This window comes from Nelusetta ayraudi, unplaced genomic scaffold (assembly GCF_046127955.1).
Source record: "Nelusetta ayraudi isolate G7.1 ecotype Tasmania unplaced genomic scaffold, CSIRO-AGI_Nayr_v1 ptg000027l, whole genome shotgun sequence".
NCBI lineage: Eukaryota > Metazoa > Chordata > Actinopteri > Tetraodontiformes > Monacanthidae > Nelusetta > Nelusetta ayraudi.
Genome location: NW_027466077.1, coordinates 2,604,745 through 2,619,042, shown reverse-complemented (window position 1 = coordinate 2,619,042; position 14,298 = coordinate 2,604,745). Strand labels below are relative to the sequence as shown.

The following is a 14,298-nucleotide window of genomic DNA, read 5'->3' as shown; positions in this document are numbered from 1 at the left end:
CGGCTGTAGTTGATATGCCGGTTAGGAGTGTGTGACTGTGTTATTTTTGTCGGGTACCGTTGTCGGTGTTTTTTTTCTTTTGGGGGATGGATGTGTATGTGTGTGCGTGTGTGCGTGTGCTGAGGAGTGACTGGGGTCTTTGTTCTCTGTGTTTCTGTCTTGATGTTTTTGTATGTGGAGGGGCTGAGCTGATTCCCTCATTGTTAAGTTTATGAGCCTACTGGGGACTTTTGCATAGACTGAATATAAGGTGTTTAGAGGGACATATGTCTTTCAACATCTAGTTAACTTATGAGCCCCAGCTAGGACGTTTTATTGTTTATGAGAATATTTTGAAGTTAATTTCTATGAGCCCAAATGAGGACTTTTTGCTTAGGTAACATTTTTGGAGGTCTCTGTTGAGGTGGTGAAGAGAGGAGCCTCATCAGTGACTTTCTGTTGCACCAACACACATATGCGTTGAATGTGCTGGCTCTTGTGTGCGTGTGGCGCTGGCTGTGAATGAGCAGCCGGAGCTGTGAGTGCGTGCAAGGGGGGCTAGATAAAGAAACGTGTGGAAATAAAGAATTTTCTTTTTGTTTGTTTCAGGATTGGGTGATTTTGTGGGTTTTTCTTTTCTCATAAGGATTGTGTGCGTTTTATTTTGGTTCATTTTGGGTTATTTTGGCCTTGGGTTTTTTTTTTTTTGGACTAGGGCGTGGTCTTTCTTTGTGTGGTCAGTCAGGGGTTGGTGCGCCTGGCTCCCAAGGAGCTGAGTGGGGTGTTTCACCTTCGGTGGTCAGGTGTGGACTGGAAGTTCTTCCCTGCCTCGAGGGGCGGGGCTTGTTTGCGCCTCCTACAAGTGGGGGTTATTCTTTTTCCTCACCCCCTCCTCACAGTTTTTTGAGATAAAAAAAAAAGAAAAAAAAAAGGGGGGGGAGTAGGTCTGCTATGATAGAGCGGTTTGGCTATAATAGAGCGGTTTATTAACTTTTGTTGATGGCTGTTTATAATTTGATAATAATTGTTTATAACTTTATAAACTAAAATAATGATTTCTCAGTAATTAATAATAAAAAGTAAATAAGCTTTGTGTTTTCTTTAGAGAATTTCACCAGTTTATTTATTATCTAATTTTTTCTCTTTTCCTTTTCTGTATTTGTGATTCATCTGAACCTGGATCCTTTGGAGGCAGACAGGAGGACGAGTTGCCCTGTTGGTGACGGCATAGAGGTCTTGCATTTAAGGCCAGTGAAATTTATATATACATATATTGTTTATGATTTGAAATTTACGCTTGTTCTCTTGTGGCCTCCTTTTGAACAGGTTCAGAAGGACATAAAATACGTTCATACACATTCCGAACTATTCTGGCATACTCTGATTTTTTACAGGTCATTTTTGAATCTTTTGTCTTTTTCTGGCTCGGTGCATATTATCTTGCTTTACCTTTGTTATCTCTGTTTTTGAAAATTAAGGGTCAATTTTTTAGAATTCATAACTGAGTTTATTTTTTAGATTGAGAGCCCATATCGGAAACCTTTCAGTTCTTTTTTTTTTTACAGTAGATAAACCCCGCGAAAGACGAAAATGACGGAGGTCGTTGCTAAACCCATAACACCACTTGAGGTGATGCAGAAAAATAATCCTCTTGTTAAAGGTTTACCAGAAGCCTCTAAGAAGTGGAACAAGCGTTGGCCAGATATTGAGAGACCCTGGCCAGTTGAAGGTACTTTCAATTCGGATGTGATTAAAACAATGAGCGTGCTCATTACAGCATACAAAGCTAAAGAGAAGAAAGGTAAAAAAGGTAGATCAACGTGCTGAGAAGAGACAAATTGAACTCGCAATGTTGCAGCTTTTTGAGGATGAGGGACAATTGTTGAGAGCTGCGGCTGAAGGGAAAGATAAAGTGGCTATGGAAGTAATCGCCAAAGCCACAGAGTCAACAGCGACACTACTGGAAAAAATCAATACTCCTTTCTCGCATACTGCTCCTGTGAAAAATCCGCCATCTTATCAGGAAACGGAGTACGCTGACATTTATCCACAGCTTCCAGTAATTAAGCAAAAAGGTAATTACAGTATTAAAGATGACCGGGACAAAATACTCGAGACGGGGAAAGCAAAAACAACGGTGAAAATGTATCCTTCCACGAAAACCAAAACTACAGCAGTGGGGAAACTAGAGGGTAAAATGAGGAAGTTGGAGATGGATGATGATAGAGGGAGTGACTCGGGAGAGGCCATTGGTGGCTATGATCTTGCCATTAAAAAGAGGCTGGCCAGAGTGGAGAAACTAGGAGTTGAACTCTGGAGAGGAAGAGAGATAAGGTATTTGTAAGTGTTCAGGAGAAAGCGGTTAGTGGTGCATATTAGAATCACGGTGGTGACTCTGGAATGGTGAGAACGGTGAAGGATGATGTTCAGAAACCGGTGTCTACTGTGCGACCAACGAGTGCAGTGACCAGACGGGAGCTGGATCTTTCGCTCCAGGTTTCGATAGTTGGTAATGTTGTAGTACAGACGACAACTCCATATCCAACAACTTTACAGACCATAACTTCACAAATTACTACTCAGCAGACTATGACGCTGTTGACCACATCTTCAAGTACTCATGTCACTCTACAAGCTGTTACTATTCCGACGATGACAACGCGACGGGCGGAGACGACTCTGTCTCCAAAAGATGACAGTGTGGTTCAACCTACGACTGTGACAACTACAGTTGTTACAACCGAATCTATTCCGAAGCGAATTGACCCGGGAGTAGCCTTACGGGATACGCGTGCCAAGGCGGGACGTGATCACAGACACAAAACTTTGCGTGCCAAGGCGAGACGTGATCACAGACACAAAACTTTGCGTGCCAAGGCGAGACGTGATCACAGACACAAAACTTTGCGTGCCAAGGCGGGACGTGATCACAGACACAAAACTTTGCGTGCCAAGGCGAGACGTGATCACAGACACAAAACTTTGCGTGCCAAGGCGAGACGTAATCACAGATGGACAGCGTTTGGATTCGATTCATCTGTCTTGGAGATTTCGGATCCATTTGCAGCGAAAAATTTGTGGTTTCAACAGCTCACTCATGCAGTGAGATCACAAGCATCAGTAAAGGGCCCATGCATCGTAAGAGTGCCTTCACCAAGCACTTGGCCTTCAATTCTAGAGGCAGTAGCAGAGCCGTTGCCTTACGAGTGTCAATTTTCTTGACCTGGCTTTTCCATCTCCAAAGGGGTATGGACCTGAGATCGAGAAATGTGTCGATGGATGAGAACACCGGTATTTGCGATCCTTACAGAGGGCTGCCATACATTAATCTATTGGATCAACAGGATGATCTTTTAGCAGCGGTACCTGATTCTATTGGGGTGAAAACTGGGAGAGTTCCTACATGTTTTTGTGCCAACGATACTTATGACTTTGTGTTTCTATTCTCTTCCTTGTGGGCGAGTGCCCAAGGGGGGGAAATAGTATGTGTACTCATGTTTGATGTTTGATGTATCTCTTGTAATGGAAGTACATTTGTGATGTTCTGTATACAAAAGATACTGGCAGATATTTTCTCTGTTTCAGGACGATAGTTGGGGAGCCTACGTGGGGGTGTCAACTATGTTCAGAATGGACTCAGAAACTCAAATAAGCTGATGAACACTGGAGGACCCTGAATGAGGATGCAGAACATGTGAAGATCCTGCATCAGGGGACTGTGAACAACAGAACTCGACGAAACCACTGTGTATTAACCACTGTGTTTATTTGTATTAACCTGAATTAATCTGAATTGCAACACGACATTTATTTTTTTGAGAATAAAGTTATTTGGGGGATTTTATCAGTAGGCAGATGCTTATGGGAACTCAATCTCTTTTTCTTTGTTTTGGTGAACAGGGACAGGGGTGGCAGGGAAAGGTCCACGGTGTAGGTCCGATGGAATGACCAGCCAAGCCCTGGATGTTTTTGATTTTGTTTTTGAGTTTCTCATGTGTGTGTTTGCCAAACTTTTCCCTGAATGCTGTTTTCTCTACAGAATTGATTTGGAGGGCCGTAAGGTGGTCGCCTAGGACAGAGGGGCCGTGAGAGAATTTTCCTATCTAGAAGGTTTTGATGGCTTTGATTGAAAGATAGCTGTCTGATAGGTTTTTCGCTCTCACACTCTACAAATTTACAGTGTTGCTCATAATCATTATGATATATGAGGTGACTATTACCTCATCAAGTTTGTACTTTGTATTTGTACTTACATCCTTTGCTATACATATATTATGTGTGGGTATCTTCTGTTTGTTTCGAGACTTTATGAAGTCTCGAAGGGGGGAAATATGTAGTATCTGAACCCGCTGCTGCCTTCCTATGCATATGACACCATTTGATATATGGCAGAATGTGAACTCAATCTGAACCCGCTGCTGCCTTCCTCCCAAAAAGGGGAATTATTGTCCATGCATGGTTTTGTTATTACCACTGTTATTTGATTGAAACCAGATGGCCATTAGGGGTGTAACTATGAATGCATACATCCCCCCCATATCCTGGATCTTCCTCCTCTTCTTGTTGGGAGGCATAAAAGGTGATGCGAACAAAGCATCATTGGAGTTGCTCACATCTGGCCCAGAGACATCCCCAGGCTTTCCATGGTGCCTGTCTGACTCTTGACTTCTTTGAAATAAACCAGTTTTTATCCAACTAAGTCTGTGTCAGTGAAGACTCCTTCAACATCTACATCACCTGAATCCACCAGAAGAATTCACCACACAGGAAAAGGAATTATGGGTATTTATCAGCTGTTCAGTGCCCGTCGCATGACAAGTGGCGGCTTCACTTTGTGCAAATATAAATTATTTTCATGATGAATCAAAGCAACTTAAAACATATTGTGCACCTTTTTGTGCAATAAGCTTCTTCCAAATGTTACATGAAGCTTTGAAATCAATAGTTGAATCACAACTCTTGTAAGACGGGTTGTGAAGAAACGGTCGAGCCCATTTGGGACTCGGCCATTTCTTTTGAGAAACTCGCCGCTCTTGATGTGAGTCAGTGTATTTGGGAATTCAGAGCATTACGCTTTGTAGTCGCACACCCTCAACCGTGGCCATTGCCTTTGTTCTGAAAGTTCGTCATAAAAACACGGCATCTTACTGGAACTGACCAAAACAGACCACGAATTCCAAGGAACGGCTCACTCCCTAGTCCACCTTTCAGCATTTTTTCCTTTTTGTGTCATCCTTTCTCACGCCAAGAGTGTGTTCTTTGTGACTCAAATAATTGACTTATAATTGACTCAATAACATCAGTCACTGGCTCCCCTTAACGGCTGACAGTAACAGAGGTTCTGAGAATCAGGAGGATGCACCACCGGGGTCTTAATTAGAGTTGGGGTCAAAAGTTCGACAGTGTGCACAATATAGCAAAGTTAAAAGGAATTTAGAAAGAAATGCTTCGTAAATGATAAACATTAGCAATCAACTTGTGTTTTCTGTTCAGGGCTTTGTTTTAACCTTTGGCTGCGGTTTGAATTGAAGGGGATATTTTTGGCATCACCAGCACACTATTCAACGTCAGACTGACATCAGAAGGTGAGAAAATTGCTCTCAGGAGTCCCAACAGTTGTTGTTATTCTCCCTTCCGCAAAATAACAAAAAATTAGCATAGCGGGGATTCCCTGGACGCTAAAAATACAAGTGCAAACATTTTTTTAAGGCGCAACCACAACGTTTAAGAGTCCACGTGAGCGGCTGAAAAGGAAGTTGACCTGTTGCCTGATGTTTTGCATATTGGATGATGGGAATGCGGTGAAGTTGTGTCTTAAGTTTACACTCAAGCCAATGCTTGATTGCATTGTTGCTCCATTTTCATCAGCAATATTTTCAATGTCTGTGCAATAATATGGGGATTCATGTAGATTTACACTTTTGACAATGAAACTTTTGAAAATTCACATCATCAAGCTGACGGGGAAAGCAACACAAGACTGATCAAGATGAAACTTTCAATAAAGAAGTAAAAAAAAAAGAAAAAAAGAGTCTAATATGGTCTTTGAATATCCAGGTGCATCAGTCATTTCTCTTTGGCTGTCAGAAAAGAAGATAATCCTTAAATCTACAAACTTAGCAAGATGTTACGTGATAATAACTGAATTAAAATGTTTCTATATCACATGCAGTCGTGCGGACAAGAAAAACAGGAACTTCAATGGAATAAAAATACAGGCATAAACATTCTTTGAAGACGCAACCACAACGTTTGAGAATCCACGTGAGAGGCTGAAAAAGAAGTTTACCTGTTTAGGAAGGAGGATCTTGCGTCTCAGAATCTCTTCAAAGCATGCCAGACATGCACACATGCATCCGTGCTGCGTGACGTCAGGGCAACAAAACCAGCTCACTGGCAGCCTGGTAACATTCCGTGCGACCGACACAGACTTGAGGCCTAACTTCAACTGTTCGACAACACAGATTGAATGCACATCACATTACGCATCATAGGGATGTGGAATATGACTGGGGTGCAGGAAGTGATTTAAAAAAAAAAAAAACACACATCAATCCTAGTTTGTTGCGTGTTTGCTGTCTTCTTTCTGTGTTTCTGCCTGAGCAATAAGAACAGCAGGAGGCTGGTGGAGCGTCACAGGCACCACCTTCCAACAAAGACGGGATCATGAACTGGGCCGTCTGGGCCGCGGCCCGGGGGCCTCGAGCTCTCAGGGGCCTCTGGGCTCCGGCAGTTAGCTTTCTTTTTTGTCACGTATGCTCCGTTCATGTGGTGTCAGAAATCCGAGTTCTTCTTGGCAAGCCGTTCTTCCAACTTTGTTGCGTTCGTGTGCTCTAAAGTTGTAACATGGGAAAACATGAATACTAGTATTTTCTTTAATTTTCCAAACAAATAAATCAGGTGGTGTGTGGGGGGGGGGGCTCTCCAAGAGTCTGGCCCAGGGGCCTCTGTATTCTTAATCCAGCCCTGCTTCCAACAAAAACAGGATCTATTTCCTGTTTGCACGTCTCAAACTCTTGAAACAGCTTGCAAGGCAAAGAGTGTTGTGCGACGGACATAGAGACGGTGACTCACTGTCTAGTTACAATGCTTTCCATCCGTGCACACCTTGACGTCTGCTAGATCGCAGAAGGCTTTGTAATTTCAGCCGACATCAGAGATGGGCTCAAATCCATGCGGGGATTACAATCTTCCACACATATGCTCTTTAGTTCGAAAGAACAAAAAAAACAAGACGCACACGCGCGCTGCTTCCAGGAGTCTGACTCAGAACGATGCCTTTATTCACAATATTTTCCGAATGATAAGACTAAATTGACTTTGCTGGCCAGGTTTTACTTCATGGGAGTGGGGAGAACGTGACAGGACCGCCGTTATAGACTCCGTGCCAGTCTAGAGCCTGGACTATTTAAATGGGGGAGAACCTTCAGAGAGGAGACCGGAGCATTTGTCCCTCAGTGGTTTGGTGCATCAGGATCGCAGCCACAAGTCCGCCACAGGTAGGACCAGAGTTTGATTTTCACTTCAGAAGAGCTCATAGATTGTCATCTGGGACTGTTTTCCCATTTTCAAAAAACCTCACCAATGTAGTTTATACATATTTGTATGTATTTATATATACAAGTATATGTGTTGTAAAATTATTAGTACGGTGTTTATTGAGTCAATGAAAATTTAGTGACGACTTTTGTAAGGACATCTGCCTCCTGCATTGCTTGTTAGAAATTATTAAGAATTATTATTAATTATTCAATAAAATATATTGATTAAAAAATAATTTAACTAATTCCTTTTGTGTTTTAGAAAATACAATTTAATACCAATCCTCATTTAATTTATCACAATAAATTTACACAAAAAAATGAATAAAAACATCCCTATATTGTTACTATGTTTATATTTTATTTATTAATATTATGTATTTTACATATATATTATATGTTATATTATTATTATGTCAAATGACAATACATTTAGATAGTGATCCTCTCTTCCTCCTCTTCTTAAATAAGAATTACAATACAAATTATGATAATTATTATTGCTTTTATCATTATTGTGTTATTATTATATTTTCAACAAATGTGACAGAGAAATTCTCCATCTTTTTTTCCACGACTTGTCTCCCAGGATGCATGTCCTCTTGCTCTGTGTTTGTCTCTTTCTCGCAGCGTCCCCGTCGAATGGAGACCCAGTCAGAATCAGGACAATCACAAGCATGGCTCGGATCACCCTGGTCCACATTAACAACCTCCGCACAAGAGTAAGGGGAGCGCCCAACATTCTCTCTGGCTGATTCTGAACCAGTGATTCACATGCAGCTTCTGTCATCTGGGCGTTTAGTGGGCACAGTCCACACAGACAAAGCCCCTGACTCCTTCCGTGGAGGGACTGACCGGCATCTGCCACTACTTGGGCCTCCTGGACCCGGAGCTGCAGAGCATGGAGGTGCTCGCCCAGATCCAGACCGACGTCTTCGGCCTGGAGAGACAGGTGTGCTCCTACGCCCGCACCATGAACTGTCCCGTCCAGGAGAGACCCACAGCGGGGACGGCCAGCATCCGCTTCCTTGTCACCCAACTCTACACGATTCTGGACAAGGTGCAGAGCTACCTGGAGGAGGTTCTTCTCCATGGGGACATGCTCAAGGTCTGCTGAGGCGCCTGACATTGAATCACACAGGTCTGGTATCTGGAGGTCTGTTTTTGCACCAGCTCAGTTTAATCAACAAGTTGTCTCTCTCTGGCACTATGATGTTTCGTGTGTATTATCTCTGTACCAATTTTTTTTTCTTTGTCTTTTTAGAATTCAAGCAATAATTATACTCCCTTACTGGCCTGAAGTTTTGCATATTGGATGATAGGAATGTGGTGAAATTGTGTCTTAAGTTTACACTCAAGCCAATCCTGGATTCCATTGTTGCTTCCATTTTTGCCAGGGATATTTTCAATGTCTGTGCAATAATACAGGGATTTGTGTAGATTTACACTTTTGATAATGAAACTTTTGAAAATGCAATGTCTTGAGCATATCATCGAGCTGAAGGGGAAAGCAACGCAGATCAAAATGAAACTTTTAATAAAGAACAAATAAAAGTCTCATAGGGTCTTTGAATATCCGTTTGGATCAAATATATATTAGGTGCATTGGTCATTTTTCTTTGGCCATCAGAAAAGGAAAATAATCCTGATTTACTCAGATTTAAAAGCAAAAAAAACAAAAAACGTAAAATGTTACATTCTAATAACAAAATTAAAATACTTATATATTATATGCAGTCCTGTGGACACAAACAACAGGAACTTCAACAGAATAAAACCGACACTGTGGGATACACAGGGATAGTATATTATCACACTGCAATGTATCACTTTGTTGCTATCCTGGAAGGAAAATGCGCCTTCTGTTTCAGCAGCAGATGTCGCCATTTCCAACTTTCACTCGTCAGGTCAAGTGAAGGAGTGACCTTCATCAGTCAGATCAGTGCCCAAGTGACTGTTGGTCTTTAAAATGTTTTACAGCTCTGTCACACTACAAAACCTTTATCAGCGTTCAAACTCTGACACGAGCTGAGCACACAATACACACACACACACACACACACGAAAAAAACATGACTGTACAGTGAAGAAGGCAAAGAAGAGACGCAGTAGTTGAACTGTTTGGTTTTATTCAGAGTGCAGAAACTTGATTGTCAGTTCACCTCATCAGTCCTTGTGCAAAACATGCGCATCAAGACAAAACGTCTATCTCGACTTATAAAACGCTTCATATCATGTAACCGCAACGACAAAGAGACACATCAAAAAAGAAAGAATATAATAAATAGATTTTAAATTACATAGTTAAAAGCAAAAAAAAAAAAAGATAAAAAGTCAAAGTGCTCCTTCAGAACTCAGTCGGGCATCGAGAGAAACAGCCCGGCACTTCCTGTCTGTGCTTTTAAAGCGAGATGGGCAGCGAGTTGAGGAAGCTCTCCAGCGTGCTGCGGTAGTCTTCCGGGTGGCAGCGCATGTGGGCGGCGTGCACGGACTCCTTCCACTTGCGGCTCTCCACGCTCACGCCCCTGGTCCGCCAGTTGTCGATGCAGCGCTGCATGACCGCCTGGTCGCACAGGGCGTCGTCCTCGCTGGAGAAGAAGAGCGCTGGCGAGGTGATGGGGCAGTTGTGGAAAACCAGGATGCTGTCGTTGTAGAAGTCGGCCGTGTGCGAGCGGAAGAGCCAGAAGTAGAGCATGGCGGCGTTCTTGATGAGGCCCTCGAAGCGAGGCACCAGCGTCTTCCCCAGACCTGAACAACCACAGACACAGTAGCTGCGTTTACGTGTTTTTCGCAAAATAAAGGCGATATCTCTAAAAAAATTTAGAGAAAGTACAAATGTGATTTGCAGGTGTTTCCATTGAATGGTGTGAAGCGCATAAGCAGTAATTCTTGAAAAATCTCATCCCTCGAGACCACACTTTGCATTTTCACTTGAAGTGAACTGGTAACATGACCCCATAAGTCACATTTGGTGCTTTTGCGATATACCACGAAAACCATCTCATTAGAGCGTCAAAACCTTTTAGCCATATTTGAGGCTTTTCGGAGTTTCTTTATTATAATATTTGGGCTATATTTTATTCTAGGGGTAATGGAAATGCAGCTAGTGTCAGACCGCTACAATTAAATCTGTTTAAGTGGTGGCTATCAGTTGCTTTCTCTCTCGTCTTTATAAAACACAATAATAAAATTTAACATTATACATAATTATGTGTACATGCTAAATCAAGATCAAACCATAAGAATAAAAAAAAATTTTTTTAATAGAAATATATTTTTAAAAAAATAACTATTTCAAAATATATTATGATTATTTTAAAATATATAAAATATTTTAAAAATAATTTAAGACTAACTTTTTCCCGTTTTAGACATATTGCATAAACATCTACCATACATTTTCTATACTATAATATTAAACATATTGTTATATTTAATAAACTAAAGGTAAAACACAAAAACATTCCAGCTTTAAATGAATGCAAAATCTGTTTATTTTCCAGCCGCAGCTGTTACCTGCAGCCCTCACTAACTGGATCAGGAGGTTAGCTTATTCAATTATTTAAAGGCCCTGGGACAAATGTAACCCGAGCCGGCGCCACTCGCACTCACCGATGGCCATGTGCTCCAGCGTGCCCACCACCAGGCTGTCGTAGACGTGGCCCACCACCCTCTGCGCCAGCGCCGTGTGCTCCCTCCCACCCCGGGCGATGTGGGTCAGGATCTGGGTGAAAGTGTAGCCGCCGATGGAGGAGGCGTGCACCAGCAGCGGCCTCCTGGAGAACTCCGGCTCCTCCAGCACCCCCAGCACCTCCAGGCCGTAGTCCCGCCCCCAGCGAGGCCACAGGAAGTGCATGACGCCGCTCCGCACCACCAGCACGTCCATGCGGTCCAGGTAGAGGTCGCGGTACTTGGCCACGGGCCCCGGCTGGGCCCCGAGCCAGGAGAAGAAGAGGAGGAGGGGACGCGAGGTGGGCTGCCCGGCTGAATCGGGGAGCATCGGAGTGCAGGAGGGATCAGCTGAGGGCAGCGAGCCACTGGCTGGTGACTCCTCAGCTGGTGCAACGTCTGAGACAGGAGTGTAGTAGTAAGTGATGCCGCTGCTGATTCTCCTGGTGGCAAAGCTGCTGCCACCGCCGCCTCCTTGGCTGCTGGGGCTGGAACAGAGGGCAAAAGGTCACATTTGCTTTATTTTTCTTTATTTTGTTTTCATTTTTTTCACAATTTTAGAAGTCTTTGTGTAGACATTGGTAGTGAAAAAAATACATCTGGATGTTTACTTTTAATTTGCTGAAAAATACTTTCTTTTTAGTCAGAGAATGGCAAAAAAATAAAAAGGTTTTAAAAGGGAGAAAATATGCATTCAGAAATGTAACGCCCACACTACCAGTCAAAAGTTTGGACACATTACACTTCTGATTTAATGTTTTTTCTTTCATTTTCATGACTATTTACATTGTAGATCGTCACTCAAGGCACCAAAACTATGAATGAACACATGTGGAATATGTATTAAACAGAAAAGTGTGAAATAACTCAAACAAGTGTTTTATATTTTAGATGATCTAGAACAGCCACCCTTCATACAAAACATATTTAGGTATTTAACTTTGTTTTTCTTTTTGCCACATTAATCCACATATCTTGGTCATATATTTGATGTCTTCAGTGTGTATCTACAGTGTAGAAAGTAGTCCAGATAAAGAAGAAACAGGTGTGTCCAAACTTTTGACTGGTCGTGTACTCATCAGATTTTAGCAAAATAGCACATTACACTATTAATAAATTACTCACAGTCACTGTACACATTAATTAGACTTCTGTGTCTATGTCAATGCAAGAAAAAATAGATGAATAATTTAGGAAGAAATAAATTTAAAAAAAACTATAAACTGAACATGTGAAATATAATTCAAAAGAATAAAACAAAAGATGACTGCTTCCTCTTCTTGCCTCCCTCCCTCCCGCCCTCCCTCAGAGCTGCCGTGATATTTTCGGCCCCGTGTAAGAAGCTGTTCACACCGTCCTGTGTAATATCACCTTTCTGCCTTGGCGGCCAGCGACAGCGGCACACTAAGCGGCATGCTGAGCGGCACACAGAGCTCTCACACAGGAGACCCGGCAGCTCGCTTCCACTCTTTCCACTTGCCGCTGACCTTCACACCTCGCGGCCGTGTCCTAGCTGATATTTACACAATCGCTGTCTGCTTCCCCGCCCTGATTTACAGAATCAACTCACAACGCTGTGCGGCTTTGGTGCTGACAGGTGTCTGCAGCTTCCTCAGCAGGCATTAAAAAAAAAAAAAAAAGCCTTAAAGAAATTCAGTCACGAGTATTTAAGCAGATTTAAATGATACTAAAAACTTATTTTACACTAACTTGAATATTAAAACAGCTTAATATTAAACTATAAAACCAGAGTTATAGTTCTTGGGGAAATATATGAAAATCTCTTTCAAGTCTCATTTTTACTGGATTCATATTTTTCAGGATTTATGATGTTTTATCATTTTTCATGAAAGGAATATTCTACCAACATTCTCTCAGAGAGAGCAGATTTGTTTTGAGGAATTATTCCGGCAAACATCTCGAGTAAAGCAGCACATTTAGCCCTCTGTTTATAGCCTTTGGCTGGAGGGCTGGAGTGTAGCTGATAGTCTGCTGCAGTGACGCAGCTGAGCCAGTCTGCCAGAGGGCGGAGCCAACACCTGGCCGGGGGGTGTGTGGCCACTAAATACTAACCTGGGAGAGGTATGGCTGCGGTTTGTGACGCCACGCAGGGCCATTGGAGCAAGCAGGCACGACGAGTAGAGACATGGGGCCTTTATTTCTTGTCGCGCAAGAGATTAAAGAGAGTTTTATTGTATATAAACTGCTCTGAGATGACCGCATGCTGCACGGCCAAAAAATAAAAATAAATCTTTTTTGGATCACAAAGTGTGTGGCGGAACGGATGATGCATTCAGGGGCTGCCATCTTGTCTGATAAAACATGAGCGGATTAATATCGCAGGACTGCAGCGGGAGCGGAAACACCCTGGTTTCGCCGTATTTCCAAACCTATGAACTGTCCCTGAGTCAGAAACAAAAAAAACGGTTCGGGGATTCAGGTATCACTGCCGATTAATAATTAATTCACACACACACACACACACACACACACACACACACACACACACACACACACACACACACACACACACACACACACACACACACACACACGGTGCAGCATCCTTCCCTCTTTGAATCATAAAATAATTCAATACAACGCGGGTTCCTTTCGCACAGTAAAACACTGTCACACACACACACACACAGTCTGGGCAGTCGTGTGGAGCTGTTACCCGGAAGAGAGCGGCAGGTTTCCCATGGCGATGTGGCGGCAGCGCCGTGGAGCTTCTCTCCCTGCGGTCACTCAGTGCGCCACGGCACCGCACCGGTTACTTCCTCTTCTTCTACGGCGCGTCAAGGATGTCCAACGGCAAACAGCGGCGTGGTGCAGCACCGCCACCCAGTGGAGAGACAGCTTCCACTCTCGTCAACATGACAGACTGGTTATTTATTCCTACTCCCGGCGTCGTTTCTTTCTTTTTTTTTAATGGACTTTGATGATGATTTGCAAAAAAAATAATAATAATAAAAAAAAATTGGGACATAAATTGGATAGTGTTTTTAGAAAATGGGCAGATTTAAAGCTTTAATTGTTTTTGAAAGATTTGTACAACGAGGAAGTATTTCATGCCATATAGGAACTGGGACAATTTTAATTTGGCAAA

The 14,298-nt window shown here is 42.6% G+C and overlaps 2 protein-coding genes across 3 annotated transcripts; one reads left to right on the top strand and one right to left on the bottom strand.

Annotated features, from left to right (window-relative positions):
• Positions 1 to 8,110: 8,110 nt before the first annotated feature.
• Positions 8,111 to 9,040, top strand: lepb (leptin b). The gene is made up of 2 exons (XM_076029883.1): positions 8,111 to 8,242; positions 8,323 to 9,040. Exons 1-2 carry the CDS (start codon positions 8,111 to 8,113, stop codon positions 8,635 to 8,637), a joined length of 447 nt encoding a protein of 148 aa, XP_075885998.1. The 3' UTR covers positions 8,638 to 9,040.
• A 592-nt stretch (positions 9,041 to 9,632) lies between these two features.
• LOC142890838 (uncharacterized) lies at positions 9,633 to 14,080 on the bottom strand. 2 transcript variants are annotated; one of them, XM_076030123.1, is made up of 3 exons: positions 13,867 to 14,080; positions 11,133 to 11,677; positions 9,633 to 10,268 (listed from the first exon to the last, which is right to left on the bottom strand). In XM_076030123.1, exons 1-3 carry the CDS (start codon positions 13,890 to 13,892, stop codon positions 9,922 to 9,924), a joined length of 918 nt encoding a protein of 305 aa, XP_075886238.1. In that variant the 5' UTR covers positions 13,893 to 14,080; the 3' UTR covers positions 9,633 to 9,921. The 2 variants fall into 2 exon arrangements, with proteins under 2 accessions (XP_075886238.1, XP_075886237.1); XM_076030122.1 differs by lacking the exon at positions 13,867 to 14,080 and adding an exon at positions 12,561 to 12,781.
• Positions 14,081 to 14,298: the final 218 nt, after the last annotated feature.

Excerpts from the sequence above, each read along its gene's own strand:
- lepb (XM_076029883.1), top strand. The coding sequence starts at position 8,111 with ATGCATGTCCTCTTGCTCTGTGTTTGTCTCTTTCTCGCAGCGTCCCCG. Across the intron at positions 8,243-8,322 it reads TTAACAACCTCCGCACAAGA|TGGGCACAGTCCACACAGAC; the intron begins GTAAGGGGAGCG and ends CTGGGCGTTTAG.
- LOC142890838 (XM_076030122.1), bottom strand. The coding sequence starts at position 12,604 with ATGCCGCTTAGTGTGCCGCTGTCGCTGGCCGCCAAGGCAGAAAG. Across the intron at positions 11,678-12,560 it reads CTGGCCGCCAAGGCAGAAAG|CCCCAGCAGCCAAGGAGGCG; the intron begins GTGATATTACAC and ends CCTCTGTTCCAG. Across the intron at positions 10,269-11,132 it reads GCTGGAGCACATGGCCATCG|GTCTGGGGAAGACGCTGGTG; the intron begins GTGAGTGCGAGT and ends GTGGTTGTTCAG.